The sequence below is a fragment of the Fusarium redolens genome (genome assembly GCF_020744475.1).
Source record: "Fusarium redolens strain MPI-CAGE-AT-0023 chromosome Unknown BKA55scaffold_17, whole genome shotgun sequence".
NCBI lineage: Eukaryota > Fungi > Ascomycota > Sordariomycetes > Hypocreales > Nectriaceae > Fusarium > Fusarium redolens.
Genome location: NW_025763680.1, coordinates 581,317 through 609,172, shown reverse-complemented (window position 1 = coordinate 609,172; position 27,856 = coordinate 581,317). Strand labels below are relative to the sequence as shown.

The 27,856-nt window shown below is 47.7% G+C and overlaps 10 protein-coding genes across 10 annotated transcripts; 4 read left to right on the top strand and 6 right to left on the bottom strand.

The window, feature by feature from the left end:
• Positions 1 to 1,306: 1,306 nt before the first annotated feature.
• Positions 1,307 to 2,676, top strand: BKA55DRAFT_544026 (uncharacterized protein; the record flags this gene model as incomplete). The annotated part of the gene is made up of 3 exons (XM_046190655.1): positions 1,307 to 1,696; positions 1,738 to 2,236; positions 2,519 to 2,676. 3 exons carry the CDS (start codon positions 1,307 to 1,309, stop codon positions 2,674 to 2,676), a joined length of 1,047 nt encoding a protein of 348 aa, XP_046044602.1.
• Positions 2,677 to 2,793: 117 nt separating this feature from the next.
• Positions 2,794 to 3,312, bottom strand: BKA55DRAFT_544025 (hydrophobic surface binding protein A-domain-containing protein; the record flags this gene model as incomplete). The annotated part of the gene is made up of 1 exon (XM_046190654.1): positions 2,794 to 3,312. The coding sequence occupies one exon, from the start codon at positions 3,310 to 3,312 to the stop codon at positions 2,794 to 2,796; it is 519 nt and encodes a 172-aa protein (XP_046044601.1).
• Positions 3,313 to 7,727: 4,415 nt separating this feature from the next.
• On the top strand, positions 7,728 to 11,050 carry BKA55DRAFT_579513 (10 TM acyl transferase domain found in Cas1p-domain-containing protein). Its single transcript, XM_046193868.1, has 3 exons — positions 7,728 to 8,423; positions 8,511 to 10,736; positions 10,789 to 11,050. Exons 1-3 carry the CDS (start codon positions 8,097 to 8,099, stop codon positions 10,795 to 10,797), a joined length of 2,562 nt encoding a protein of 853 aa, XP_046044600.1. The 5' UTR covers positions 7,728 to 8,096; the 3' UTR covers positions 10,798 to 11,050.
• Positions 11,051 to 11,744: 694 nt separating this feature from the next.
• Positions 11,745 to 13,306, top strand: BKA55DRAFT_708771 (Alpha/Beta hydrolase protein). The gene is made up of 3 exons (XM_046200744.1): positions 11,745 to 12,049; positions 12,130 to 12,545; positions 12,721 to 13,306. The coding sequence occupies exons 1-3, from the start codon at positions 11,903 to 11,905 to the stop codon at positions 13,019 to 13,021; spliced, it is 864 nt and encodes a 287-aa protein (XP_046044599.1). The 5' UTR covers positions 11,745 to 11,902; the 3' UTR covers positions 13,022 to 13,306.
• Positions 13,307 to 13,317: 11 nt separating this feature from the next.
• On the bottom strand, positions 13,318 to 14,621 carry BKA55DRAFT_579511 (uncharacterized protein). The gene is made up of 2 exons (XM_046193867.1): positions 13,596 to 14,621; positions 13,318 to 13,540 (listed from the first exon to the last, which is right to left on the bottom strand). Exons 1-2 carry the CDS (start codon positions 14,596 to 14,598, stop codon positions 13,419 to 13,421), a joined length of 1,125 nt encoding a protein of 374 aa, XP_046044598.1. The 5' UTR covers positions 14,599 to 14,621; the 3' UTR covers positions 13,318 to 13,418.
• A 174-nt stretch (positions 14,622 to 14,795) lies between these two features.
• BKA55DRAFT_579510 (major facilitator superfamily domain-containing protein) lies at positions 14,796 to 16,807 on the bottom strand. The gene is made up of 7 exons (XM_046193866.1): positions 16,543 to 16,807; positions 16,369 to 16,493; positions 16,087 to 16,319; positions 15,915 to 16,038; positions 15,596 to 15,868; positions 15,210 to 15,546; positions 14,796 to 15,159 (listed from the first exon to the last, which is right to left on the bottom strand). Exons 1-7 carry the CDS (start codon positions 16,711 to 16,713, stop codon positions 14,968 to 14,970), a joined length of 1,455 nt encoding a protein of 484 aa, XP_046044597.1. The 5' UTR covers positions 16,714 to 16,807; the 3' UTR covers positions 14,796 to 14,967.
• A 1,148-nt stretch (positions 16,808 to 17,955) lies between these two features.
• On the bottom strand, positions 17,956 to 18,814 carry BKA55DRAFT_623616 (uncharacterized protein). Its single transcript, XM_046196810.1, has 2 exons — positions 18,395 to 18,814; positions 17,956 to 18,350 (listed from the first exon to the last, which is right to left on the bottom strand). The coding sequence occupies exons 1-2, from the start codon at positions 18,738 to 18,740 to the stop codon at positions 18,058 to 18,060; spliced, it is 639 nt and encodes a 212-aa protein (XP_046044596.1). The 5' UTR covers positions 18,741 to 18,814; the 3' UTR covers positions 17,956 to 18,057.
• Positions 18,815 to 19,515: 701 nt separating this feature from the next.
• On the top strand, positions 19,516 to 20,544 carry BKA55DRAFT_652453 (uncharacterized protein). Its single transcript, XM_046197347.1, has one exon. The coding sequence runs from the start codon at positions 19,669 to 19,671 to the stop codon at positions 20,401 to 20,403; it is 735 nt and encodes a 244-aa protein (XP_046044595.1). The 5' UTR covers positions 19,516 to 19,668; the 3' UTR covers positions 20,404 to 20,544.
• A 60-nt stretch (positions 20,545 to 20,604) lies between these two features.
• Positions 20,605 to 24,628, bottom strand: BKA55DRAFT_695010 (uncharacterized protein; the record flags this gene model as incomplete). The annotated part of the gene is made up of 7 exons (XM_046200106.1): positions 20,605 to 21,004; positions 21,057 to 21,149; positions 21,218 to 22,197; positions 22,253 to 23,071; positions 23,121 to 23,284; positions 23,335 to 23,653; positions 24,197 to 24,628. 7 exons carry the CDS (start codon positions 24,626 to 24,628, stop codon positions 20,605 to 20,607), a joined length of 3,207 nt encoding a protein of 1,068 aa, XP_046044594.1.
• Positions 24,629 to 26,462: 1,834 nt separating this feature from the next.
• On the bottom strand, positions 26,463 to 27,255 carry BKA55DRAFT_138879 (uncharacterized protein). The gene is made up of 2 exons (XM_046184886.1): positions 26,529 to 27,255; positions 26,463 to 26,471 (listed from the first exon to the last, which is right to left on the bottom strand). The coding sequence occupies exon 1, from the start codon at positions 27,146 to 27,148 to the stop codon at positions 26,621 to 26,623; it is 528 nt and encodes a 175-aa protein (XP_046044593.1). The 5' UTR covers positions 27,149 to 27,255; the 3' UTR covers positions 26,463 to 26,471; positions 26,529 to 26,620.
• Positions 27,256 to 27,856: the final 601 nt, after the last annotated feature.

The following is a 27,856-nucleotide window of genomic DNA, read 5'->3' as shown; positions in this document are numbered from 1 at the left end:
TCTGCAATGAGACCAGAGAAAAAGATCAAAGCGGCGGCCTTTCACAAAAGAAACAGGCACGCCCGATTCTTTCAATAACTTGAAATGCAATGACAACAAATTTCTGTATTGATCTGTGCGAGACTGTCACCCAAATGAACTCCTCAGTCCTGCTCATCAATATCGCAACGGCCAAGCACGCCACAGCGTCGCTTCAATACCACCACTCGCGCAGCCACGAGCATCCGGCTTCGCGAGGACCCGAGGTTCGTGAGGGGAGAGGGCAAAACGGAATATGCCGTGGTGTGGCTTCGCCTTGTGCCTGAAGTAAGGCGCCGACTATCAAACTATAATTCAGCCGCAAAGGCTCGATCCCCTTGGAGCAAACGGTCTGACAGGGGTAGTGCCTGAATCTCCTTTCTAAAACGGAGATCAACCAGCAGATGTTGAGATCGATAGCACCGTAGATCCGGACTACTACCCCACACTTTTGTTTTGTGGTGCATCGTTTGAGACTTGTTTCTCACTGACGATCCGTCTCACAGCAATGGACACCTTTTGCCTTGAGTTTGGCCACCTCCTTGAGAAATTCTTAAGCATGCTGATTTGGTGCCGTCCACAGGGCTGAACAAGCACAGATCAAGCTGAAAACTAGTGGCATCCCCGACAAGTTGATCCTGCTCTGAGTTGGCTCCCCACGACGTGGTCGAACCCGAGACCCTCGAAATGAAGCCGGTGGCTTGGGCTGGATCGCCGAGGTTGATTCTGGGCCTTTTCAGCCCAGCGATCATCGAATGCCAAGACCACGTTCCTGCGCTACTGGACTCGGGAATCGATGTAAAGGAGACCTAATGAGGGGTCATCGGACCAACTGCTGGCTCGCAGCGACAGCTCTTTTACCTCCTCAGTTAAAATTACTATTTGGCCCCCTTCTTTAACCAACCTTGAGCATCTGCTACTGAATAAACGATATCCTTGCTTATGATATCGCTGATCTCGGTGGACGCTGATGCGCATCTGTTGTAACAGTCTGTCTCTGTCGGCGAATTTGTTAGTCAATCATGGTAAACCCGCACATGAGGTCTCAGAAACATCCCGTTTACCCGACAGGGCAGAACCCACCAACCTTATCACCAACGCCAATCAGTTCCCAAGCCTCATGGTCAAGGTTCCGCCCCGCAACCTTCCCCGCACTTCTGATGATGACGACGGAGTCTCTTGATCCCCTCAACTCTCATCATATCGTGAAAAAACCATCAATACATCATCACTTGATACTCCAAACATCCTGTCATCATGGCCACCACTGCTGCTTCTCTGAGCTCCCATGGAGTCTCGTCAGCTGTTCCTGCTCCCGTTGCCATCAACGCAAGCCCGCTTTTGGACACTTCGGTTCATCCACTTAGCTCCAGTTCCGATCTTCTCCTTCGAACCCCATGTCAAAGCACCCCATGATGCCATTCGGCGTCTGTTTGATCATCTTCAGGCCAATCCTGAGAATGCGTCATCTCTCAATGCTGCGTATCCCAAGCGGGGCATCTTCAACACAGCTGCGATGAACAATACCACTTCTGATCAGAAATTCACTATCGATCTGTCGCCCGCTCGTAATGGACGTATTCCAGATGCCTTGCGCGAGAAATTGGCCGCTGATGGATTCAACGAGGTCCTGGACTTCTTCGAAGAGGTCAACAGCACCTATATCGCTCAAAATCATGTCCATTATGCACGAGCTCATCGGTGCTGATCTCACTCAAGTCCACAAGACTGGCAATCTCAACTACCGTCTATGCGACTACAACACGGATACTGCCGACCCGACAAGTGACAATGGCTGCGGTGCCCATACAGACTACGGCACCCTCACTGTTTATTATCTTCCAAGACGGAACATCAGGGCTTGAGATTGAAGACGCCGAGCAGCCTGGTCTTTGGGTTCCCGTTCCCGGCGATGCAACGGTTGTCCTTGCCGGTTGGTGCGCTGTAATTCACAGTGGGGGCAACATCCGAGCAACCCGTCATCGAGTCAGAAGAACTCCTGGTGTTCGAAGACTCAGCGCTGTTCTCTTTGTTGCCCCAGATGTCGAGGCCACTCTACGACCTCTCGAAAGTGTCGCGGTTGCCCGTCCCTTCACAAAGAAGGTCATGGATGGGCAATTGGATGCTGGGGAGTTCAAAGAGGTCATGGGCAAGAAGTGGAGACATTGTGAGGGCAATGAGAAGTCTGATGACGGGGATGACACGGAAACACAGGACAGTGAGATTGAAAGATTCATCTGGGCTTGACTGAATAAGTATGAGCTCCGTTAAATCTGATTGGGTCGCGAGTATCGGTATTAGACAATTCCACTTCGATCAATCCACCTCACGGCAAGACCGAGATCGCCGCATTCCTACATAGAGCTTGCAAGGATAACAGAGACGAACAGTTCCTTGATAATGTGCAATTTCACAATTCAAATTGCATAACTCAAGTTAACCGTTTTATGTCTTCTTAATTGGGTAGTATCAATGCAAATCTCTAGCTCTGATAGGTTAGTCCCCGAATGGTTCCTGGTTCTAGTCGACGTCGAACCGGCTTCTCCTCACCACCATCCTCACGTGTCAAACATCTGCCTCGGCATTGACATATTCAACTTCCTCAATCGGTATAAACAAATTCCCTCAAATCTGACAGATCAATTGCTCTCGTTCTAGGTATTACTCGACAACTCATGGTAAAATTAAAATCTCTGCTAAAATGGCCTCCCAAGAAAGGTAATTATGTCGTCGCGCGTCTATCACTCATTTCATTACTCGTCCCTCATTTCCCAATTAACCTCGTAGTTTGCTGTACTTGCTTATAGCCCTTGCAAAACTGTCGTCGATTCCTTGTACCAGTGCTTTTGCGTTTCCTTGGAGGTCTTTGGGAACCTTGGATATGACTGCTTCGGAAAAGTCCTGGCTCAGGGCGCGCTGTAGGTTGAGGTTGAGGAGGATGACAGGGCTGACTTGTAGTCTATCGAAGTTGGGTTTGGCGGCGATGATGGTGTTGATGGTGAGCTCGACGTCGGCGCTGAGCTCAGAAGTAGCCTTTGCGACTTGGAGGGTTTCCTCGAGAGATAGAGGCTCAGACTCGCGAGCGATCACAAAGCCCTTGTGGATCTCGGTGAGGAGCAGTGTTGACTTTGTAGTAATTGGCAGAGCACCGAGGAGGGTCTGAGGCCATGTTGCTACGGTCTTGTTGAGAGCAAGCGTGGCATTGGAGATGTTATCAATGGCTGTCGAGATAGAATCTCCAGATGCGAAGGCAGAGCCAGCGAGGGCAATCAAGGGGAGAAGGCTGAGACGCATATTGTCTGAGAGCTTGATGCAACGAGTAATCGATTGGTCAATTGAACTGCAAGATCTGCCAAGGAGAAACTCTTCGTGTCTCAAGAGCTACCCCGTCTTTAAGTACTGTCCATACCGACACTTCACATGCAAGTCTGGTTTTTTTCCTGCTGTGCCTTTCGGAAGGCTGCCATGGTGGCCTCGTGTAATCCCAACCAGTATCCCCGCATCTATCCTCAAAGAGGAACTCAGCCCCGTGTTGTCGACGACCAACGCCTATGAACCCATATCCCCATGGGGTAATCTCTTGGTAGTTCGCGGGCTTTTTGTCTAAGTGGCTGATCTTAACTTGGCAATCTACGATATTATGTGGAGAGAAATGTCAGGTTTGCAAGGATTGCGGCATGTTTGGCCGCGGCTGTCACGGTGAAAAACATGCGATGGAGTTGCATGTGTGCGGATTAGGGCTGTGACGAAATCTGAATTGAGGGATTATGACGACTAGAGTGACGAAATGGGTTGGTTACATTGGCTGAAGGATTCGTTGAAGCAAGGGTTCAGCGGCGATGTTGCTCAACCAACTTATGCAGCTATGGGTACTTGGGCCCGATGAAGCAATTGCCCGCGAGATTAAGCAATTGATTAAGTTGAATGTGGTGTTGCATCCCGATGGTGTGCTTCTTGGTCATGCGTGAGAGAAGAAGGGTTCTATACCGCATTGCTTATAACTAGATGGTTGACTTATGCTTATTATGCAGGGACTACCTGTGACTAGCCCAGACTATGTCTGCATCTCTCAGCTGACAGTCTCTGATTATCTGGGAGGGGAAGGCATAAGAGGTGAGTTGGCTCTATTGCCTTTGGAAATCCGGAATACCAAGGAAGTGATATTAACTTCTGAATGACTAACAGTCAGAAGACATTGACCTCATTGAAAGTCTGTTTAGACTTTGAAGAATCCCGTGTGTCCATGTTGAGCTGAACAGCCAGGTCGAATTTAAGATTTCTGGTGGTATCCATAGTGATTCTCTTTTATGCAAGATCGAGATTTTCCGTTGTATCCTGTGGCACAGAACATATGCCTTCCGTATTCGGGACGTCACAACTCGTGACTTTCATATCTGCCTGTGATCTTCGATGTCAGACCTTTCCTCGAGTTTTCTGATTGTGAACTCTAAAAGCTTCCTCGAAAACGCTTGGTTACAGTTGATATTCTCATTATGAGGGAAGAAATATATAAAGAATGATATAGAGGGCGTTCTTCTTACTGACACAGTAAGCCCAGTCAACTCACATGATACACGATCAATTTGAAAATTGAGAGGATTGATCATCCGTAAGACGATGGTTATTACGTCAATTAACAACAGAACACTTCGGCGAGTTTCCGTAATTCATAGTAAATTTGCATGTGAGCTGAAGGATCGGCCTGCATCTGCAGCTTATGTTGATTGTTGCTATGGTTCCCAAGGCAGAAGCTGTTGGTTGTCTATCAATCCGAAGATTGAGTGGGCAAGATGCAAGGATATTGGTAGCATCTTCCTCAACAAAATGAATTGCAGTTGCAGCCAGAAAGTTCCTCTTACAGGCCTTGAGTATTATTCATGTGAGCAGAAGTGAGCTCTCCCTCATCCTGACGCTGATGTGGCCGCTCCAGCTTCAAGGTCAGCCAACTCAGTAGACGATGCATACCTTCGTCAAAACAATGTCATATTCGATATTCATCAAACTTTAAAGCCATATAAAGATCTTGGACTGCTTCCGACCAGCACACTATTTAGCTATAGTAATAGGAACAATTACAAGATAATAGATAGAGGTTTTTAATACAGTGAGAAAATACCATCCTTTTCTAATACACCATGATGTGGCACCAGAAGCTTTCCCGAAACCTAATTGAATCTCGATATTGCATCAGATCATCAGTATAGAAAACGCGAGACCGTTGGCTTGTTTCTGTTAGGAGAGTCGATTAGGAAGTGTAGCCAACTTGACTCATGATTATTTCATGCTAAGAGCATACCAAGCTTGACGTATCGACAAAAACCTAAATTCGGCTTGTTCGCAGAGATAGTATTAGCTCTAGCTATCAATTAATAACTACATAAGGAGCATCTATGAACAGCTATGGAATTGTTAAACATGTCTTAGTTGTCAGATAAGATAAGAGACATAAGATTAGATTGCTTGTCGCTGATTAAATTATTGATAAGATTGCTGGGCTGTCATGTGCTAACTCACGTGAGACGTAATCACTCATCCGAGAGAACAACCTGGAATGGGCGACCGATTTCCGAAAAATCAACTTTGCTTCGGATGATTAAATGCGACAGTTTATTTTGAATAAACTACAGATACATAGCCCAGAAAACCGATAAACTACAAATGCCATTCACTGGGTAAGATCGTCCACCCCAGAATGAAGGTGACGCGTTCAGCTGGACCTCCAGTATACAAAGCTACCCTATAGCAGAAGGACAACGACACAGGATGTGAGATGTTTTATTAACAAAGTGCTACTGTGACAGAGGACGTAATAAAATCGTTCAAAGAAATTTATGGCACGGTCGGCACTAACCCGATCTGTTTATTGGCCGTTCTTGGGCATTTTAGGGTGTTGGCTGAGCAAGTATACTGATTGAGTTACCTTTGGAAGCTTAACATGAGGCTGCAAGACCCGAATATTATCGCAAACATATCGCGTCAGCCTGGTACCATGTACAGTAGGGAGCTGAACAATAAACAGACTTAGTAGTTGAATATAATTGAGTCTTGCCTCATCGCCGATGCCAATCTTCCAATGGTTATGACGGATGCGGCTATGATTCCTTTAGTGGTGTAGCCGAAGACAGAGGCCCGCAGCCAAAATGACGATGTTCTCGCGGAACCCCATCCTGGCCCAAGAAACGAGCCAATTGCTTCAGCCTTCACCAAGTCAAGCCCTGCCGGCAATCAATGCAAGTAGGTGGTCGGCCTCGGTATTATCAGATTCAATGCCACTAATCGTGGCAGTTGCACGTCAACAGACATAAGGTTAAACAGATGCTTCAAATCGTCGTCAAAGAAACTCTATTGCCAAGCTTTGCGTAGTGCACCGCCAAGTCAAAAAGGTTCGTTCACCCATCCATTAGCCCGAGTCGTCAATCGGAATCCGAGACCCATCTTTTCTTGACTTCAACTCCGCCTGCTTCGCTTGCCTCGAGGAGATTAAGTTTGTGCAACTCTTCATTTTCCCTTTCTCCATCTAATTCCGGAATTTCCTTGTCCTTGCTTGTTTATTTGCCGCGAGAGAAAAAACCTGATTGTCGCACGATCGGCGGAAAAACTAACCACCACACCAAAAATCAGTGGGGGTCCCTGGTTTCAGAAATTAACGGCCAAGATAAGTTATAACATTCGAAGTTGCTGACATGAGAATCACGCATTTTTGCCAATATGAAGCGGTGATTATATACATATCACCGGAATCCCGCAGCATGTAATACAAATAAATCCACCTCGCGTGGCTGTTATCTGCACCAAGACTCAGATCATGAACCAAAGCTCCAGGGGACGAACCCCCCTGTAAGGGAGGGCATTACAGGGGGAAACGTTCAGGCCAGTGGACGGTGCGAACGCCAAACCAGCGCTTCACAAATGACGCAACAACTGAATGAGACACTTGTCCGTGGTCAGGGGACAGGCATTGCCCGGCAGCTTGACTCGTTTGGGGCTAGACACCTCTGTAACCTTAAACCCTTCAAGCTTTTTGGCCTCTTTTTATCGAGGCCAAGGGGTGAAAGATTGAGTTTTTGAGTTTCGCAGAGCATGAAATGTCGCTTGAGCGTTGCATTTCGAGCCGGAAGGAAGGTAATTTTCCCGTTCCTTTAGGATTTATGCTCCATCACATTCCAATTGGCAATAAACATTGCAAACGGTGCGTTGGGAATTTCCACCCGCCAGCCACCCCAGTTTCTAGCGCTCTTAGCCAAGAGATTAAACCGTCAGGGGTGAGCGCTGGAGCTGTAAGGGGCAGACGCACCGCGAGAGAAAGGCCGTGAACCATTGGTTCAATGGCCGTCTTTTCTCTTTCATCAAAGGACTTGGCATTCTATTGATGGGTTCTAGACCCCCACAACCTTAAAAGAAACAACCTTAAAACAGCAAAGTCAGTATCACGAGGTAAGGGGCAACACCACGCCGTTGCAAAACTATTGACGATAATTCACCATGCTAAAATACAGAGCCATTACCTTTGTAACCGCATGCAGACTTGTTTATCTGGCGCTGCTGCCGCTGGTCTCACGCTGATCCTCTTTCTCACACAGTTTTCTCCACCCAAGTGACACCCTGACATGGTCCTCTTCCAAGCCTTCTGTGGAACCCTGCGAGGGTCATGCCAGCTTTTGCTTTGCCGATCAGGGGCACCCGTAGGGCAATTGTAGGCCTGTAGACTCCAGAAGTCTTACGCGTACTGTTACCTCATATACTCCTCACAGTAGATCTCTTTTTTTGGTTTCAAAGTGATCGTCTGTCTCTCGCGCAAACGCAAACCCAAGTCAAGTCCCTCCTTACGCTTGTCTTGAACCTTCCATTGTTTAATGTCTCAGTTTTTCTTGTTTTTGGCTCTCTGCATTCCAAAACTCTGTCTCTCGCTCCCTTGAACAAAACTCCACCAACATCCATCGCCATTTTGGATTTTTCTTCATTCAGATGGTTTCATCTTCAACATAACGAATTCTTTTCCGTTTTCTTTTTTCGTCATTCGCTCGCCGCGCTAGGCGCCACAAACAATCGTTTCTCATCACTAAAAATAAACCGTCACAATGGGCGCAGCACTCCCAACTTCCGGTGTTGCGCTTAACCGGGTGCTGGCCCTCGGCTTGACGCTGGTCGTCATTCTGGGCATCGCCATCAATCAGCTTCAACTAAGCGATGATCCGTATCGCTGTAAGGCTCTGCTTAATGATGGAACCTGGTTGAATACTCCTGCAGAGAATGGAAGCAGAGCGCCTTTCACGAACTGGCAGCCGCCTGGATGTATGATTCACAAGTACAAGAAGGAGGAGATTGAGGAGTGCATGGAGGGACGACACATGCTTTTTGTTGGTGACTCTACGACTCGACAGGTCTTTTATGGCATGGCTCGTCTGGTAAGTTGATGATTTAATTATAGAACGATGTCGAATTCTTTTGTCGATGGTTGATTGCATGACCAACGGTCGCTAACACCACGACAGCTTGACGCAGAAAAGGCCGAGGAAGTACGAGCAAACAGCAAAAAGCACGAAAGCCACGATGTAGAATTCGGCGGTATTCGACTCAAGGAAATCTGGGATCCATTTGGCAACGACAGTGCCGTCGCCCGCAATGAACTCACCCTCTACCACGAAGAGAGGATCAACGAGGTCCCCATCGAAGAGCAAAAAGGTCCCGCCCTGGCCTTCATGGGAATGGGAGTTTGGTTCGCCGCCCGCTTCGAAAAGGAGGAGTCTATCCCCATGTTCAAGGCTGCTTTTAACAACGTGTCCGAACTCGCTTCCAACATGGACTTTGAGCCTTTCGGTAGCCGGCCCATGGACCCTCGCGATGGAATTGGCAACGAAGTGTTCTGGGCACCAATTGCCCCGCCCTTCTACGACATGCTGCCCGAGTACCGCAAGACTGGTGTCGCGTCGCAACCTGGTGAGGTTGAGGCCATTGATGAGTTCCTCAAGGCACAGGAGGAGGAGTCGGGTATTCCCATGTTGTGGTCTTTCCCCGCTTTGTCGTATGACCAGCAGGATGCTATCGGCGACCACGAGAATGGCTTCCATGTCACCGACAGCGTCGCTGAGATGAAGGCCCAGATCCTTCTCAATCTTCGATGCAATGCCAAGCTCGATATTCAGAAGTCTTATCCTTATGACCGCACTTGCTGCACTGACTATGGCCAGAAGTCATTTGTCCAGATTATTCTTGTCACTCTCGGTATCCTCTACGTCGGCGGTGCAGCCATCACCGAGATTATTGCGCTTCGATCCAGCGAGGCTCCCAAGTGGGCCATCTTCAACCTCGATGTCGCTACCTTTGTTACCGGCCTGCTTGCTTGCTACTGGGCCGACCGAACACAGTCTTTCGCCAAGGGTTCAAAGGAGTACAACATGTTCGACTTCAACCTCATGTCTGCTCTCTGCTTCATCGTTGGCTTTGCCTTCATGACCAAGTCCAAGCCTCCACCTCCTCGACCTGGCGCCGCTCCCGCTGCTGCCCCCGCGACTCTCGACGATGCGAAGCCTTTGTCGCGTGACCAGACTGATGAGTGGAAGGGTTGGATGCAAGCTCTTATCCTGGTCTATCACTGGACCGGTGCATCCCGCGACCTGAACATCTACGTTGGCATCCGTCTCCTCGTCGCCGCCTATCTCTTCCAGACTGGTTTCGGTCACGGTGTTTTCTTCAGCTCCAAGAAGGACTTCTCCTTCAAGCGTGTCGCCGCGGTTCTTCTCCGTCTCAACCTTCTCAGCTGCGCGTTGCCCTTCTTCATGAACACCGACTACATGTTCTACTACTTCGCTCCCCTCGTCAGTTTCTGGTTCCTCATAATTTATGCCCTCTTTGCGATTGGCCAGAAGTACAACGACAACACTTGGGCGCTCATGGGTAAGATTGCTGTTTCAGCTGCTATCTGCCCTGGAGCTATGCTCTGGACACCTGTTCTGCAGTGGGTTTTTGATGCTTTGAACATGGTCTTCCGAATTGAGTGGGATCTTCATGAGTGGCAGTTCCGTCTTGGTCTCGATGGTCTAATCGTCTACGTCGGCATCATTATGGGTGTCGCTTCCGTCCGAACAAAGCTCTACAACAAGATCCTTACCCAATCTTATGGTCTGGCTGGTATCGCTGGTATTCTCTCCATCCCTCTATACTGGTGGATTGCCGTCAGTAGCGCCGAGACCAAGCAGGATTACACTGCCCTTCATCCCGTCTTCTCTTTCATTCCTATCATGGGCTTCATCGCTGCTCGCAACATGTTCCCCGCCGCCCGCACATGGTACTCTCGAACTTTTGCCTGGATCGGCCGATGCTCCCTCGAGACTTTCACTCTTCAATTCCACATCCTGCTCGCTGCCGATACCAAGGGTCTTCTCCTTCTCGACATCTTCCAGGGTGACGGCAGCCTCCTCTGTGACCGCTGGAGGTCTCTGATCATCATCGTTCCCGTTTTCTTGTGGGTCAGCTCCCGCGTTGCCGATGCTACTGGTGGAATGGTCAAGCTCCTGACCAAGGACTGGGCTGCCCAAGAGCAAGAGGAGCAGTACGATGTTGAGGCCAAGGCTGATGCTGAACCTCTCATGAGTGGCAACATGCTCTCTGGCTTCAGCATGGCACCATTCACGCGACACATGCCCTCCAAGTCCTCATGGGCCAACAACCTCAAGCTCCGCATGCTTGGCCTCTTTGTCCTACTCTGGGCACTCAACCTGGTAAGTTCCTCTACACTCTCTTTCACCGAAGACCATCTCTAACATCTCTCAGTTCTATTAGACATTCATCACACAGCATCGGCATTAAAACAAGGCGTTTGGAGTAGCGAGTAGCATTGACGACGAGTCAGCTGGGGAACATTCATTCATTCCGCACGAATCGCGTGTTGACTTTTCTTTTTCACGGGCGCATTCACCCGACTTTTGGACATGACATACATTCAAGGCTTATCAATAAGCTTATGCATAAGCCTACACGGCACGACATAGATTTTATATCGTAATGATAGATTTTAACATGATTCAACAATTGCCATCTCTGTATACTAACAATGACTCGATCCTAATTCCGATGACCGATCTGAGCGCTGGGATGCGACTTGTGTGATTGGATGATTGATATTTCAAACAAGGCTGACAGTGCATTCGCGGAGTTTTGGATGAGGTGAAACAGGGCGGGTAATTCTCTGACTCGGCACAGGCAATTCATGCGTCGAGACGGTCGTGTGATTGTTGCGGATGTATTGCTTGTTTCATCTAAAATTGGATGCACTTCGCTTGGGCCCAAGTTCCATTCGAAGGAACATTGATCCATCTCACGCGGCTGTATTGGATTAAATCCTTGTAGACGGTCATTCATGGCGAAGGAATGCACTTTGGTGCAGGCTTGTCAGAATCTGACAATCAGATTTGGTCAAGCGACATTGTCTGCAACCTCTCATTGCAACTTCGTTGTCATGTACACGATGATGTATTGGACCAATTTCCCATGTCAAATCATCCGTTCAAGCACGGTGATGCTTCTGGTGCTTATCAGGTGCTGTGATATTTTTCTCTTCAAATTCCAGTCGGGAAAGAAGACACTTAGTGACTTAACAGATCTATGCGCATATTACCAACCGCTTTGTTAGCGCTTTAACACTTGTCCTTCCACCATAATGACGTTGGTATGAACCTCAGAATCGTGGACACTAAATGAGCCAATATCATAGAGATTCTTTGCAAATCATAGATAGTGGTCGGGACATCTATGACTCTACATTGCAGCAAATATTACATGTGCTTTGCTTGATTTCACATTTCTCCTGGGGAGTCTTTCATTAACATCATACATCCAAAATAATGCCTAGCAATATTCATCATTTACTAACTTACAAGTATTAACCATGGATTTCTGCGTCCCTTCAGCACTGTCCAGTACGACAAAGTCAGATATCCCAACTGTCGGCACCAGCTCCACCGTTGATGCAGAGGTAGCAAATTTTCTGAAGCAGAACCCAAACCTGCACCTGGGTGGACAAGACGACTTCACCGTAGAGCGGGCAGAATATCTTAAGACTTTTTGCTTCGACGCTTTGGAACCTGATGAACAAGCACCGATTGGAGATGCGAGTTCTCCGCTGGCCGTAGCCCGCACGGCACAATTCAAATTCGTCGCTTCTACCCAAAATCAGGCCATGACCTGCGCAAGAAGAATGAATCCGCTGCCTTGATCTACTTTCATGGAGGAGGCTACACTGTTGGCAGCGTGGATGAATTTGAGAACGGCCTGAGAATCGTTGCTGAAGAAAGTGGCGCTGTCATTATTGGAGTCGAGTATCGACTTGCACCAGAATGGAGCTTCCCGGTCCAGCTGGATGAGTATGATGCAGTAATCTGTTGGTTTAAAGGGAATGAAGGGAAGAAACGAGGTATTAGCTCTGAGAAGATTTGTGGGGGCGGTGACTCTGCTGGTGGAAACATGACTGCCGCTGTCACTCTACGAAGAAAAGATAACGGAAAGAAACCATTGAAGGCACAGCTCCTTTTGTACCCTGAAGCAAGACTTCCCTTCGACACAAAGCGGCTATCGAGAACAATTACGGCTACTATCTAGAATGTAAGTCTTCCAACAACGCAAACGCCCTGAAGCTAACAGTGCGGGATGTAAGCAATGGCATCTTCTCTTTCACGGATCACTACGCCACTCGCGGCGCACCGTAAGTCACCGCTATATCTCACCGGGAATGCAGAAGCCAGAAAACTTGAAGGACCCACCACCTGCGGCTGTTTTCACCTGTGTCTTTGACCCTCTCCGGGATGTTGGGGTAGAATATGCGCATCTTCTTCAGGAAGCGGAAAACACTGTCCATTGGAGCCATTTTGACAGCTTGACACATGGGTTTCTGCAGTTTGCGCCGTGGAGTGAAGAGGCAATGAAGGCTACGAAGTTGGTTGGGGTGGAGTTGAAGAGCTTGACTGAGAACCAAGTGTTTGGGTATCCTATCCCCCCCCAAACCAGTTAAATGAGTTTGTGTACATAATATATTCCATTGAAGCACATTAAACATCGGCCCAACTTATCTAGCATTCATCCTTTGACCCAGTCCTTGAATTTTGACCATCTCTTCTTCTTACCCTCACTCGTCGTGTTACTTGTATCTAAAATCTGCTGAACACTCCCCGCGTCTTGGCTGGAAGGGCCAACACTTGGGACAGTAATGGGTGTCGTCTGACTCACAATTGAGCCAGTTGCTGAAGTCTGGTGGTTGGTTGGAATTTCAGCCGCACTTTGAGATTTCTGGGCATGGGCTGAAGCTGTCTGAAACGAGGCATATTAGAGCATTACTAGACAAGATCATAGACAGCCACTGTTTGACAGAGTATATTTACGAAATAAGGTAGCTGATAACTCAATTTACACTACTCGGGGCGGTTGGTATACAGCCCTTGCATAAATCGACCATTGCCATACATCTCCTCCATTTGCGCATACCACTCATCATTATCCGAATCTGGCTGCGGGATTCCATCTGATTCATCGTCTAAGTTCGAGTCAATCAAACATTGTACAATAAGCTTCATCTGAATCACTCTCACCATCTGAATCAGAAACAAACTCATATGGGTTCTCGGTTTCGATTCTCTCCTGGTCGTCTGGAAGCATGAGTTTGGGACGATCCAGGGCAAAAGGACCCTGTGCTCCCTTGATTGCTTTTTCGCTGATGGAGCCACCGCTTCGCTCGATTGAGATTAGAGGACGGAATATTATGGAGACGATGTAGTAGTCAAGTTTGTTGGGTTCTGTTTCATCTCGGATCCAGCGTTGACCGTGCCAAGTGCTTGAACCGCTCCATCGGCTGACTTTTCGATTGGCATCTGAGGTATCCGCGTAGAGAATAACACCATCGGGTCGTTTGAAGAACCATTCATCAACCATCTGCTTAGCAATCTTGTCGATCTGGTCCTTCTTCCGCTCCAACGACTCTAGTTCAATGCAAAATTGAGTCGTGCTTGGAGTTAGCACTTCACAAACGCCCTCGATCCAGTTTCCCTCAAAGTGCAGAGGCTCGTCATTTTCCCAATTCCACCAATCAGTGTGACGAATGGTGAGCGTTACGGTGCGAGGAGCCAGGTGAGGTGTATACAAGATATCTTGAAGACTGCCATCCTCAAGTCTGTACATCTGAGCGAAGACTCTCAATCTCTCAATCTCGACATTGTCTGTGCCGAGAGATCTGGCAATCTTTGCGAGCATAGGTCCCAGGCGTGGGGGGGCTTTACCAGGTGGAGGGGCACGATCTTCACCTGTTGCCCATTCTGTGTGTTCTCGTAGGAGAAATGGCTTGAACCAAGTTTCGCGGTAAATAGCGCGACATGTGCGAAGAAGTCTGGTATCGGTTGATTGAGCTGCTAAGTAAGAAGGGCGAGTGTAGCATGTGTTTTCTCTGAACTTCTTGGTTGGTGTCGGGTCTGGGTGATCCGTGAGGACATAAGAGAAGATGCTGTCTCTGACTTCTCCTGGGAGCTTGGAAAAGAGAGGACTTTCCTCTTGAGGTATTGGAGTCTTGGAGAGAATATCTTGACGAAGAAGCGTCGCCATTTTGGTTGATGGATAGACGTCCAAGGATTGAAAGAGTAAGGTGAGCTTATCTCGAACTGAGTTGTGTATTTATCGCATGCTCCAAGTTAGGCAGCCGTGCGGGGCTGATCTGGGCTACCCAGTCAGCCAAGAGAATGAGGCTATGTTGCCTAAGCCAACAGACATTTCACAGCAGAGCCAACAGTATCTGTCTGATTGCGACGAATAAGAATAATCAGTCTGCGGCTCAGCCCGCGTGCTATAACATGAGTACCTCTCTGAATCCACTCCGAGTGGGCTGACATTTATGGCAATAAGGGTCAAGTATTCGGAACATTATCTATTCAGAAATCTCCGAGATATATAGGCTATTCATTTATCATTCCACATTTAGTATCCATAAAGGTTGACCTGCTCAGAGGTGGAAGCGCGGATGCGGCGGTTCTCGCGGATTAGGAGGACGCGAATAGCCCAGGCACAAGCAATTGAGCACAGAGCAAAGCCAGCAGAGGCACCGAAACCAATTCCATATCGAGGAGAGTCACTCTTGGGCCAGAGGTAAGCACCATAGATGTAACCGATCTATGCCAAAGTCAGTATGTGTGTTGAAGGAAGAGAGTCGGGTATCTTACCTGTCCACCGACGTTGGTCATGGCCAAGACAACAGCCTTCTTCTCCTTAGTCTGAGACAGAGTAGAAGATGCCCACCCGATGATAACAGAGTTGACAGCATAAGCGCCCACGGGGAAGATAAAGCAGGCGACGTAGCGAGCAGCAGTGTTGAGAGTGCAGGCAGCCAGGATGAAGCCAGCAATGGCAATAGCTAGACCAGCAGTGATGTGCCAAGTACGCTCGTGCAAGCGTCCAGAGTTCCAACCGAAGAGAATACCAGCAGCACCAGCGAAGATGAAGGGAGGGCAGGTCATGACGAGGGTGATGGTAGTGTTGAAGCCGAGAGTCTTGATGACGCTATAGCACTGTTAGTTTTGGACATGCAAAGCAAGCCAGGATCACTTACGTAGGGAAGAAAGAGTTGAAAGAGCATGCAGACAGATGGAAGTTCTGCATGAGGCAGAAAAGCCATGTTCGCTTATCAGCGCAAGCTTGCTTCAAGCCCTCCCATGATGAGCCGCCCTCCTCAGAGTCATAGGCCTTGTCCTTCTCCATGCGCTCATGAGCAAGCTGCTTCTCGCGTTCGTTGAGCCAGCGGGTGGTGAGGGGAGTGTTGGGAAGCATGAAGAAACCGACGATGGCGACAAGAGCGGTGGCAGCACCCTCGATGATGAAGAGCCTAGGAACTGTTAGACGGTTTCGAAGATTGGGACTGAGGAACTCACCATCGCCATCCTGCAAGACCAGCCTTTCCATCAAGACCTGCAAAAATACCAGCGGCAATGAGACCCGAGAAACCAGTGGCGAGAATCTGAGCGCAGTAAAGCAGGGCAATTCGAGCAGCGACCTCTGTTCACTATTAGAATCCTGTATGCTTCGCAAAGATGAGAAACTGACCTTTGCGGGTATAGAAGATGGAGAGCATGTAAGTGGCACCAGGGTAGAAAGGAGCCTCAGTGATACCCAGGAAGAATCGGCAAGCGACCAATCCACCATAGTTCTTAACAAGAGCAGTGCAAGCAGAGACAGCAGCCCAAACCAACATCCAAGCACTCATGTACATACCAGGCTTAACCTTGGTGATCAACATGTTGCTAGGAACCTGCATAAGAACGTAACCAACAAACAAGCTAAAATAATCAGCATTGCTTCAGAATCTCGGTATTCGCGTCAACGTACATCGAAACAGTCGTATTGAACTCTGTACCAGTCATGTTGAGATCCTCCTCCAAGTTATTCAATCGTGCCTGAGCAATGGCATTTCGATCGACGTAGTTGAGGAAATACATAACACAAAGACAAGGCTGTAAAATGTCAGTAACACAGCCAAGCATTGGCGCGTTGATCACTCACCATGATCCAGAGATCAAGCTTCTTGACAAGGCGGATCTCTTCAGGGTCTGTCTTCTTGGCAGTACCCGTCCAATCTCGCTCCTCCACCTGCGAAGGCTTCTCATCCTCGAGAATGCTATTAACATGCGCGAACTCGGGCGCCTCACGCTTCTGGTCAGTAGTGGTAGCCATTATTGCTGTTCTTCGAGTGTTGGTGAGTTTGGCGTGAAGAAGAAAATTTTCGTAGAGGTCTAGGCTCTCTATATTTATGGGCTCTGGACTAGACTGGGTCGGTGATCTTCGTGGGGGGTGGGGAAAGAACCTGGGGAAGTGGTGGTAAACCTGGGGTAAATGGCCTTCGGAGACAGAAGTAGAGGCCGGGAGCAGAAAAGGTTACTTTCAAGGTTATTTGGGAGGGGACAGTGACGCTAATGACAACTGTGTAGTGTCCCATTTGGTGCTGCATGGGGTTATGGCTGTGGAGATGGTGAGTGAGACTGGGGAACCATTAGATTTGATGGGATGACCGATGCGACTCTAGATCCAGTCAAGAATGAGGAGATGGTCATAGCGATTATTGCATGTCAATACGCGCATTCGACCCGAGAAGACGGTAATTGTCAAGATACACGAGTGTGTTTTCTCTGTTATCAATCTGGCTTCAATCTCGTTGCCATTATCACTTGTCCGCTGTGCATGAACTCCAAATTTGCAGATCCAGGCTACGAGTCATGTTATCTTAGGCATAAAGTATGCTTAATCCAGCCCTGGATCATCCTCTCAATGACACCACCATCACTTCAAACCTCCGAGGACAACATCATCGGCGCTACAAAACGGCATCTCTCCGTCACAGATCCAAGTCAAGATGAGATAAGAGTCAAACAGCTTTCACGGAGTCTAATTTTTACTCCGTGCAATTGTTCTCAGAGAAATGCTATCACGCAAAATGGTTCGGACACTGATCAAGCTCCGATGGTTCACGTGTCGCGCTACGTGCCGGAAAAGGGTCGAGACTCCAAGAGATAAAACACCAGGCTTGGCTAGATCTCTTGGGGTTTTTATCTGGAGACTTCTTGGCTGCATGGAGTTGGTGGGGTTCTGGGGTAGATTGGATGATATTTATAAGCGGTATTTCATTATCTGATACCGATGGTTGAGAGATGAATGCATGGGTTATTTGTTGAGGCTGCTCCGACCCCAGTACCCAGTATTGAGCCACCATTCTTCTCTAATACCTAATATCTGCCCTAATTGACGAATGGTGAAATGACTGCCCTCTGTTACTTTTCTATCAGAAAGGGCGGTTTTGGAGTCATAGCAAAGCTTGGCGATAACAGTCACGGCATCACGACCCGGCCTGGCAGAGCGGAAAACGGTTACCGGAAATGCGAAGTCAGAGACTCTATCACCTGGACTACCACCATAATGATATAAAAGAGTGGAAACTTGATATAATATCTTTCTATAATTTGAGAAGAAATAGACAACAATACAATTGCAGTTCGAGGCCGAAGAGTCCTTTTCGTGGGCTGTTCAGTGGCAGGCTTTTCCGTATTTTCGTAACCTCGCGTAATTGTACGGCAAAGGCGCCAGGAAACCCGCTGCAATAGACACCAAAGCAGCAAGCCAGAATGATGGATCATCAAGAGCAACTTGTCCTCCCGTTAAATAGTAGTCCACGGCGTTTTCGGCCGCTTCCATGGTCAACATAGAGATGAGACTCATGCCAACCGCTGTTCTCATCGCAGTAAGCCATGATAAGCCGTCACGCCCAACGCGTAGCATGACCGTCTCCAGGAGAATGGACGTTGAAACACCAGAGGCCACTAGCTGGTCAGTGAGGTCTTGATTGAAGTTGATTGGTACTTACTTGAGATTGGCATCACTATTCCCATACTTAGCCCCGGGTAATAGGCTTGGAGAAACCACATGGCTGCAAAGTCACCGATTGTACATCCGATGAGGCATCGCGTAGTGTTGACAGAAGCCCTCTTCCATGTCGGTCTTGAGTTCCAAAAAGCCTTGGATGTCATTGATACTGGGGCTGGAGTCTGTGAGGCATTCTTTTTGCTACAGCATTGGCTGCTCGTCCGGTTCTTTTGTAGACCGATACTGATTGAGGTAGCGGTCATGGCGGTGGCGTGACGCGATTGACGGGTTCCGAAAAAGCCTGCGCGGCGCGCACAAAGTCGACTGGAGTTCATCAGCCCATTCATATTTTACTTGTTACATATAGACGAGTAATATGAATTGAGAAGAAGGAAGAATCGTTCTTTGATCGGAATAGACGGGATTGTTGTTTTGTTCGCCACGCCGCGAAATTGACTCAGTCCCACTTAAAATGCTCACTCACCAACAAGAGTCATCGATGGTTGACGACAAGCTATCACTCAGTAAAACTCACGATAAATGAGAGTATATTTTGGGGCCCACAGTTTATAGTCGATGAATTTCATTAATCGGAAATAAATATCTGATTGGCGATGTTCTCAGAAAGTCCTATCTGTTTTCCGGAGCACGCCGCAATATGCCTGGGCGCGGTTCATGTAAGTCACAAATTGTAACGAATCCAATCTGGGAGCTGAAAGGAAGTTTGGGGCCTGCATCTAAAGCCGTGAATTCATTTCAAGTTCACAGGCTGGTAGAACATCAATCCAAGTCATAGCTTCGGAGAGACCCTGAATTGAGTCCATCGACAAGATGCTGGAACAGACAGCCCTTTTCGCTATTCTTGTTAGCCAGCATGACAGAGGTAAGCCCAAGAGCAAGATTACCACCTAAATGGGTCTCTTTACCTCACATTTCAGGCTGTGTATCCATCTGAAGGGGCAATACTCAATTGTTATCACAAGGTTCGATCGTATATGCAAGGCCTCAGCTGAAAAGCATCAGCCCCAAAACGTGCCTTGGCGGAGCCGATAGCGGAACAAGCACCGCGACAGGCTTGAGCCCAACATTGATTTGTCATCGGATCAAGCTTCAACTTTGTCACGATCATGCATTTATTCCTTCGACTGCAAAAATACTTTCGCCCTTGATTTGTAAGCTGTGTTAGTCTTATACTGGTCCTTCTCTTGAATTTCCTGTATTCAGAAGTACCTCTCATAACACCAAAAGCCACACAAGATTCGAGATCCGCCAATAATGGAGGGCAGGAAGATTGTGATTTCAGGTGCAGGCCGTGGCCTTGGTCGTGCTTTGGCCATTGTCGCTGCTTCTCAGGGGGCTACTCCAATATTGCTGGGAAGATCTCATAGCGCATTGCAAGAAGTCAGTGAGACAATCAAGAGCGATAACGGTGCAACGGCATACCCTATTATATGCGATCTTTCAAATCCTACCTCCATGGCTCAAGCAACGAAGGAGATAGCCGAATCGCATCCTGATATCGATATCTTGGTCAACAATGGTGCTCACTTCACTGAAGGCAGCTTCGACAAGCAAACCGATGATCAGATCGCATCAATCGTCGGCTCAGCAGTCACTGGCACCATGATCTTGACACGACAGCTTCTGCCGTTACTGAAACAACGACCACGTGCAGACATTCATAACATTGTATCAATGTCTGGTCTTCAGTATGCAAGACTCACTGGTGCTTCACTTCCTTTCAGAGCGGCAAAGGCTGCTCAGGATGGTTTCACTCAGGGATTAGTGGAGGAGCTGAAAGGTACATCTGTACGCGTCACTTCAGTTTACCCTGGGTTGATTGAAGATTTATCCCCTGCCAGTGCCGAATGGGAGAAGCAGCGTGGTCCTGATGAAGGCATGACGAATAAGAACGTCGTTGACACGATCATCTACGCACTATCGGCTCCCCCGAACGTGTCATTACGCTCTATCGTTATCGAGCGAACTCACTCAGACTTCCTGATTTGATTGGTCGAGAGTACAGATATCCAGAAGAAACGAGTCTAATAGCTTCAGAGGGATGTACGACAGGGAGAAAACTTATAGTTGTGGATGTGATTTGTTCAGGATCATGTTATTGCGATAGAGGTCACTAGCAATGGATTTACCGTTCACCTTTGATTCAGAAGCTCTTGATATCTTGATAGCTACAGTTTTGATGTAGTAACACTAAACTACTGACAGTCCCTGGAAGGGCTCTGGTGTGATTGTAATGTCAACCCTCTTCTCCCACGGCTTCCGTTCCCTTCTCGCTTCAAACCCAGACTTGGATGATATGCCCGGTGTTGATATCGAGGAGTAGCCGGACTTGCGACTAGGCCTGGCAGGTTCTTCACCTAGCTGAGAAAGGAGATCTTTCTCCAGCCCTTCATAAAGCCCTGATGAATCTTGAAATTTGAATGCTTTGGAGAACAATGCGGTGACCGTGTCCCACTTATACCCAAAAATGAGAGCCAGACTAGATACTGCCAGAGTCAATGGTATTGCAGATGACCAAAATATCCTCTGGTCCCTGTCTAACTCCCGGACATCTGCAGTGTTCATCCCAAAGAAACTCGTAACAAAAGAGCTGCACATTATCAGATCAGTTGGCACCTGCGTTTCTGACGTGGAATACTCACAGTGGAAGAAAGAACAATGCGACAAAGGTAAACACCCTGATGGCCTTCCCATGACCCTCGTCGAGCACCTCTATCATCTGTTTCATGTCGTGTCTTGTGGCGGTCAAAATCCTCTGCATCATCTCAAGTGTTTTTCCATCTGCCTCTTTTCCAGAGCATACATATCCTTGCGGTGTTCCAGATCTACCCAATCTGTAGTGTTGTGTGTGAAGAAGTCGGGGCTCAGAACCTGATTATAGGTCTTAACCGTACGAGTTTGAACTTCGGAAATGATCCGCAAAGCCTCCATTTCCTCTTCGAGAGCAGAGATTTCAAGAAATCTGCGACGTCTCGGGTCTCGCACTGCAACGAATCGAAGAGCTGTAGACTTGACACGGCACTGCTCGACAACATCCAGCTTCTTATTCGTCTTCTGATAGATGGGACGGGCATGAAGATTCCGTAGTAGCGTTATAAGTAGAAATTCCAGGCCTATTGGTGAGATAGTGAGGCGATCTATATCGCTCTGGGTCTCGCTAGCCATCATCACATCCCTTCTGGCGTCCTCAAGCTGGCTCTTCAACTTCGATTCTACGTTGTGAGCTCGACCGCGTATAGCAATATTCTGCCATATCCAGTACCTATCAGAGCGTATGAGATTCTGTAGACGCTCACAATTCAACCCCGAGATCTCTTTCGCAGTGACATTCAATAAGGTGGTGATAGATTCATAGAAAGATACGAGGCTTCCGGGGACGCGTGTTTCTTTGCCACTGACGGACAGATTAATTTTTCTTGTTCTTTCTCGAACATCAGTCAAGGTATCGATGAGTTTGGACGAGACAGACACGATATTGTCCTTTGGGTTAAAACTGAAGGGTTGCCACTGAACCCATCCAACGCACGGGTCTTTGAATATGGAGCGAGCTTCAGGGGTGCAATGGATATGATACCTGTGTAAATGACACAAAGCACCATATAGAGAAGAATACACTGTATCTTTGTTGCAATCATCACAGCCATGGGGTGGCAATGCCTTCATGTATATGCATGTAAACCCAGAGCCATGACTTGGAAGTTCCTTCGAAATCGTGAAAGAATATTGCTGACCAAATGGATTCTTTGGCAGTGACATCTTTGGTAGTGATGAAAGATATATCTGCTGCACAATGTCATCAGCAAGTGATCATTCAGAGTCAGAATGTTTCAAGGCTTACACACATGATCACATCCAGGGCACCCCAATAAGCACTTATAGCTGGGAAAAGAAACCAATCGGCTGGTGGAAAAAAGAGATCAAAAATGTCCTCTGACAGTTTCAGAAGAGTCGCAAGAATTTCAGACTTGGGGTTCCGGTGTATACGGTTTGAGCTGGGAGGTCCTGGATACGGAAGGGCGTCTTTCGCTTCTTGTTTTTGTGAGGTTACGCCCTCATCTATAACTGATCGGAGAACCCGGCATTTGTAAGCCACTTCACCCCTCGTGCTGGATGTATGCAGGATATCAGGAATACCAACCTCCTTAAGAGATTGATCAATCGTGGCTAGTAACCGACTGAGAGCCATTGCACCATCTGTTTGCGAACCTTTGCAAGCCTTCTGGGCCAGAGGCCAGGCAAATAATGGTATGCCATTCTTTGTCGACGTGTTGAAAGACATCGAGAGCAATGTTGGTGGCACTGGCGGCATGTTAAGGGCAAGTGTCCCTTCACCAATACTTCGACAAAGCATCTCTTTTGCCGCTTCCATAGTTCTTTCAAAATCTTCTCTATCGAAACTCTCTTCCTCAAAAGCCTCTCCGATATCCCGATTCTCAATACCGGCGGAAGCTTCCAAATCTGGACCCCGAATAACCTCGCTTAAAATCTCACTGGAGATTCTCACCAATTTGAAAGAGTGCCTTTCAACCTCGCCTGAGGACAAGTAGTCCAACCAAGTTGTACAATCAACACCGTGCTCGTGCTCGTCAACTAGCTGGAAATCATTGATATCAAGACCATAATTGCCTGACGATTCGAAGATATGTTGCCTGAAATCCTGCTTGTGGTCAACGGGGAATCTGGCCATGCACGCAGAATATACGAACCTTGTAGGAGCAATCTTCTTCGATAATGATATAGCATTCGGGACTTGTTATTCGGACATTATAAACGACTGGCCAATTACCGTCTAGTTCGCTGCTGATCCCGATACTGACGGTGTCGGCCGCCATCTGCTCCAACGATAACACAGAGCAGCTGATCAGGGTTCCTATGAAACAATCAGGTCACTAGAAAGTACTTATATGTTGTTAAACGTACCTCTGCCAATCAGAAAGAACAGAGCCTCAGGGATATCTAAAATACACGAAAGATTGGATATTCGGTCTCCAGAAGTTGGGTTGCTGAATGATGTTTCTTGAATGCCCCCAGTTTCAACGCCATAAAGAAACTCAAGCAGTGTTCTGGTGAGTTTCCGTGCTGTGAGATCTTCTTGTTCCATCTCTGGCAGCGCGAGAAAAGGAGTCGAGAGAAAAATGACAGGCTCAGTGTCTTGAGTTCCATCAAGGTCGCTCTGCCCAGAGGCCCATATGTTACGGCCCACCTGCCTTACAACAGTCCCCGTGTTGAGCTGTAGACTCTTCCCGTCGTATTCAGTGTGTCTCTAGATCACCTCCCGTATAACACTTAATACAACACATTTGAGTTGAAGGCATATAAATGGGGAGTCGGTCACAAGACTCTATTGTAGTTAGTAGAGATTCAAGGGACAATATACAAAAAGGGCATGTTGATAGGAAAGGAAAGCGCGCCTCTAAAGTTTCCAAGTCTGTTTCAACACCTTGTAAGTGGCTGAATTATTGGTAATATATCAGCATAGGGGTAATGAAGAGCTTTATACGGCAATTGACACCTACAGCCACCTCATCCTCACGATGCCAACCCTGTCCTTCGGTTCTGAACTGCACCTTAGAATGGTTTTATGAGATCTTGCGTGTTCATGATAACAATCCGCACTACGGATCGTTATCAATCTCATCGAAACCTCTCCATCTTGAAGGAGCGACCTCGGGCTGACCCAGGCATTGTATGTATCTGAGGGTCTTCGTTCTTCTCGAGAGCCACGCGCTTGTTTCTTAATATGACCCAAGGAAAGTGTGTCCGAAACCAAAAGCTGATTTACCCATGGCCGCATTATCGAGTCTTTCATATCGTTGGGCGTGACGGGGTGGGTATGGAAACTGCTGGGCGTTGGTAAGAAGGGTACAGCATGGGTAGAATGAGGCGGTCTGCCATCTTCGATTCCCAACGATATCCGTTCGTTGGGAAGTTGAATTGATGGAGGCTTTTCTTGATCCTCTTTCTCGGTCTTCTGATAAGGCTCACTATACCTAAAGAGTTCCTCCAAGTCGATCGGCCCGAGAACCCAAGAGATGATAAAGGTTTCTCCTTCTTGAACAAATTCATAGCCTAGGCGACAAAGGGCATACCACGAAACAATGCGAGTGGAGATTCGTGTCTGGATTTCCTTGGAACTTCGGCCTGCTGAATTGCTGGTTGGTGCAGAAGAAGATGAGCCTGGCGATTGCTCCCAGCAGTCACCAACACTTTCCATATTGGGTTTATTGCTGGAATCTGACATGCTTTCAGTGACTTATCGCTCCTCAGGACCAACTAAAATATATCTAATGTTTGTATATTTTTAGTGTTCGATATTGAAGGTTCACAATCAGCTGGACCCCCTGAAGTATATCCAACAGCCACGACTAAAAGGGGGCCGGCGATTCGTAACATCATAAATAGCTCAACTAGACGATTGACTGGCTCAACTGCGCCGCGGTGGAAACAAAATTTCCATGAGAGCCGTTGCACTATAGTGCTGGCCCAGTAGGACACGAACATCGGGGCTTGATCTCAGGCGGGGATCTTCTGAATCGGGACACCTTTGCGAGATGAATCGAGTTACTGCTCGGCATAATTGCCCGAATTCGTGTACTTCACTTCGCCTCTTCTCTTATCGTCGATTCTTTAGTGTGGCAAGGCAGAAAGGCCGACCTGTGGCACCAAAGCCGGGCACTTTTGAACATTCAATGCATATGCCTCGTCTAGGATGTTCAAAGTTTACAGTCATTAAACCGATACATTGTAGTGGTTCAACCTTTCCCAAATCAAAAAGTACCTTGGAGGTATGTCCAGGGAGTTCAGAAACGAGAATGATGCGGAGGAAAGGGCGGTTCGACAAAACCAGCGGGTTTTCCAGTACCTCCCCCCAAAGGTCCTCCAGCACACAAGTCTCGAAGATTTCGATCCAGATATGACCGACTTTTATGGCTCCGATGGGACCGACAGCCATTGGGCACTGTCATTCATCCCTCTCAGTGCCTTCTCTATCCCTGCCGAGTTAATCCTTCGGCTCAAGGCCTTGCTGATCATTAACCCAATAGACACTATGTCGATTTATCTTAGTATTCAAGCAGCAAGCCTTTCCCTACGGATCAAGGAGTCAATGAACCTCGACGCTGAAGGTTATGCACATGGCACAACCGGACGCCTGAAGCACCCGGTTCCCGTGATCGACTTTGAGGTCTTCATCCTCTATTTCTCACACTTTATCCTCTGGCATAGGGTTTAAAGACTCACAAGGTATAATCGCTCGAGGATGTCTCATGATAAGTCTTTACAATTCTTATCCTAAATTTTACCAATTTCATCATAAGTTATCATAAGCTATCATAAATTTATCATAAGTTTACCTAAGGTGAAATGCTGAAGAAATATCTGTGTTCCACTCGGCCTGAAGTTCGAGGAGTGCCTTGTTCTCATCGGCGTCTAGTAAACCCGAAAGTCCGATGAAGTGATATGGGCGGCGGCCTTTGTCAGGCTGTATTTCGACGGCAACTCCGGGCTTTTCTTCCCAGCATTCGTGGTCGATTAATTAATTTCATATGGCAAGTCGACCTAGACACTATGCAGGTGAGCAACTACATCGTCGACGAGTGGTAAGTCCTCTGCACGTGAAGCTATTGCTACAGCAGGTTGTCCCTCGAGTGACTGCAGCATTTCAGAGTCTCCTTCTAAGTCGCAGGAATCTCAATGTCGAGGCTCTCTTTCTCCAGAGGCTCATCAATCGTGGTGGCTTGCCTGAGACTAGGGAACTTTCCTTCTGCGATGGCTCGGATGACCTCCAACTGCATAGCGTCCCAGGTAAGGACTTTGTCCCTTGCGCCCCATATTAGACGGTTCACAGGTAGGTTTGACTCTGGATGAACTGTAGCCGGTATGTATTCCGATCACTGGTCGCATCGGATATCTTGTCCACCAGATGCTTAACTGAATAAGGGAGAACATGTCACATAAAACACAGCTATTCTCACCCAGTGGCTCATGTGGTTCACAGCATTATTGCATAGGATCTTGGTTAAACTTCGAGCAACTTGCTACGTAGTCTTGGGTACAAACTAGGATGAGATTAGTATAGACCCATCACAAATTATGATATCAACATGGTCAAATACAGCAAGTTCTGGGTGAAGTCTCTTTCCTTTGGCTGCCTCGAAATATTTGTTGTCCTCTTACTACACCGTTCAGCCAATCTTTGATGTCTCCTTTACTTTGTACTCATAGCCTCTGGGCAGAGATCATGATCGGACATCAAACAAACCGCTCTCCTCACAAAAATGCCCGCTTCAACCTTTTTCCTCCTCTCCTCATACCATTTCCTATACTCGTCCTGCTCCTCTTTCGCTTTCTCACGATGTTCTTCCTCGAGAGGGGGAGGCATGATTCCTGTCAAAGGCTCGTACCACTGCTCTTTTGGTGTCTTTGTCCCATCAACCCCGCGAAATACCTTCACGGCTTCTTCGCTGTATGGAAAGTGATCAAGAATTGCTTTGATAAGAGGCGGTGGAAAAGGAACGGCGTCGACAACATCGCGATCAGCGGTGAGGGACCGATAGATTCCGTCTCGGCCGAGATGGCTTATGCCCATGCCCGTTGGGTCATGTTTCATGGTCGCCAAGATATGTTCGAGTTCTTTTTGGGCAGGATCTAGATCTTCATATTCCACGCGCCTGCTTCCAGGTGGAAAGGTGCATTCCGTAGCATTTTTGTCATTTTTGTCAGCTTGTTCAGCCATGATGGTGATACGCGCAAAGACAATAGATTCGATGTCGGTTCTTGGCACTACACTTTTGCCTTCATGCTGCTTTTATACAAGAGCTGTTGGATGAATCGTCGTAATAGCGCTGACTCTTCGGTCAGCATGTGATGGATCCCTCATTCTAGACTCTGGTCTCTTCAAGGGCCTTGGTAGATCATTGCCTCAGTCACTCCTCGGGGGTTGAAAATGACGACACTCGGCATATAATATCAGATCATTTGTCGTCCTGGTATTCGAAAGAGGTTGAAAACCAACAGCCATGCCAATGAACGTCGGTTCTCGTGAGAATGATAAAAGGCAACGACTTTCCGTGAGTTCCTGGGTACTTCAAAGTCCTCTGAAGTATTGTTAGTCAGTATACTTTCGGATTTTCAGCTAGGATCAAAAGCCGGCAGCCGACCAACTGAGAACCGTTTCCATAACGGGATTTGTTCTCCCTCTGGCATAGCGGCACCCCCAATTGAGCAATTCCATAACTCCGAAATCCCCTCACGGGCTTGCTTTTTTCAGCACCGTTATCTTTGTTAGACGGAGGCCGAAAGTGGTACGATGTCGGAGTAAGCACTAATCTTTCCCAAATGCGGAGTTACCTATTTAGTAATCACCCAGCCAGTGCGAATATCTCATAAACCTCAACCTTATACCACGTTGTCGAGGAGATTTTAAGCTTTACTAGACAATGTC

What these genes read in the sequence shown, in the direction of transcription:
- BKA55DRAFT_579513 (XM_046193868.1), top strand. Translation starts at nt 8,097, where the DNA reads ATGGGCGCAGCACTCCCAACTTCCGGTGTTGCGCTTAACCGGGTGCTG. An exon ending in TTTATGGCATGGCTCGTCTG is followed by an intron (nt 8,424 to 8,510) that starts GTAAGTTGATGA and finishes ACACCACGACAG; the next exon opens with CTTGACGCAGAAAAGGCCGA.
- BKA55DRAFT_708771 (XM_046200744.1), top strand. Translation starts at nt 11,903, where the DNA reads ATGGATTTCTGCGTCCCTTCAGCACTGTCCAGTACGACAAAGTCAGAT. An exon ending in GTGGACAAGACGACTTCACC is followed by an intron (nt 12,050 to 12,129) that starts GTAGAGCGGGCA and finishes TGGAGATGCGAG; the next exon opens with TTCTCCGCTGGCCGTAGCCC. An exon ending in TTGAAGGCACAGCTCCTTTT is followed by an intron (nt 12,546 to 12,720) that starts GTACCCTGAAGC and finishes GCGCACCGTAAG; the next exon opens with TCACCGCTATATCTCACCGG.
- BKA55DRAFT_579511 (XM_046193867.1), bottom strand. Translation starts at nt 14,598, where the DNA reads ATGGCGACGCTTCTTCGTCAAGATATTCTCTCCAAGACTCCAATACCT. An exon ending in GTTTGTTTCTGATTCAGATG is followed by an intron (nt 13,541 to 13,595) that starts GTGAGAGTGATT and finishes ACTCGAACTTAG; the next exon opens with ACGATGAATCAGATGGAATC.
- BKA55DRAFT_579510 (XM_046193866.1), bottom strand. Translation starts at nt 16,713, where the DNA reads ATGGCTACCACTACTGACCAGAAGCGTGAGGCGCCCGAGTTCGCGCAT. An exon ending in AGCTTGATCTCTGGATCATG is followed by an intron (nt 16,494 to 16,542) that starts GTGAGTGATCAA and finishes GACATTTTACAG; the next exon opens with CCTTGTCTTTGTGTTATGTA. An exon ending in GGTCTTGCAGGATGGCGATG is followed by an intron (nt 15,869 to 15,914) that starts GTGAGTTCCTCA and finishes AACAGTTCCTAG; the next exon opens with GCTCTTCATCATCGAGGGTG.
- BKA55DRAFT_623616 (XM_046196810.1), bottom strand. Translation starts at nt 18,740, where the DNA reads ATGAATGGGCTGATGAACTCCAGTCGACTTTGTGCGCGCCGCGCAGGC. An exon ending in AATAGTGATGCCAATCTCAA is followed by an intron (nt 18,351 to 18,394) that starts GTAAGTACCAAT and finishes CTGACCAGCTAG; the next exon opens with TGGCCTCTGGTGTTTCAACG.
- BKA55DRAFT_652453 (XM_046197347.1), top strand. Translation starts at nt 19,669, where the DNA reads ATGGAGGGCAGGAAGATTGTGATTTCAGGTGCAGGCCGTGGCCTTGGT.
- BKA55DRAFT_138879 (XM_046184886.1), bottom strand. Translation starts at nt 27,148, where the DNA reads ATGGCTGAACAAGCTGACAAAAATGACAAAAATGCTACGGAATGCACC.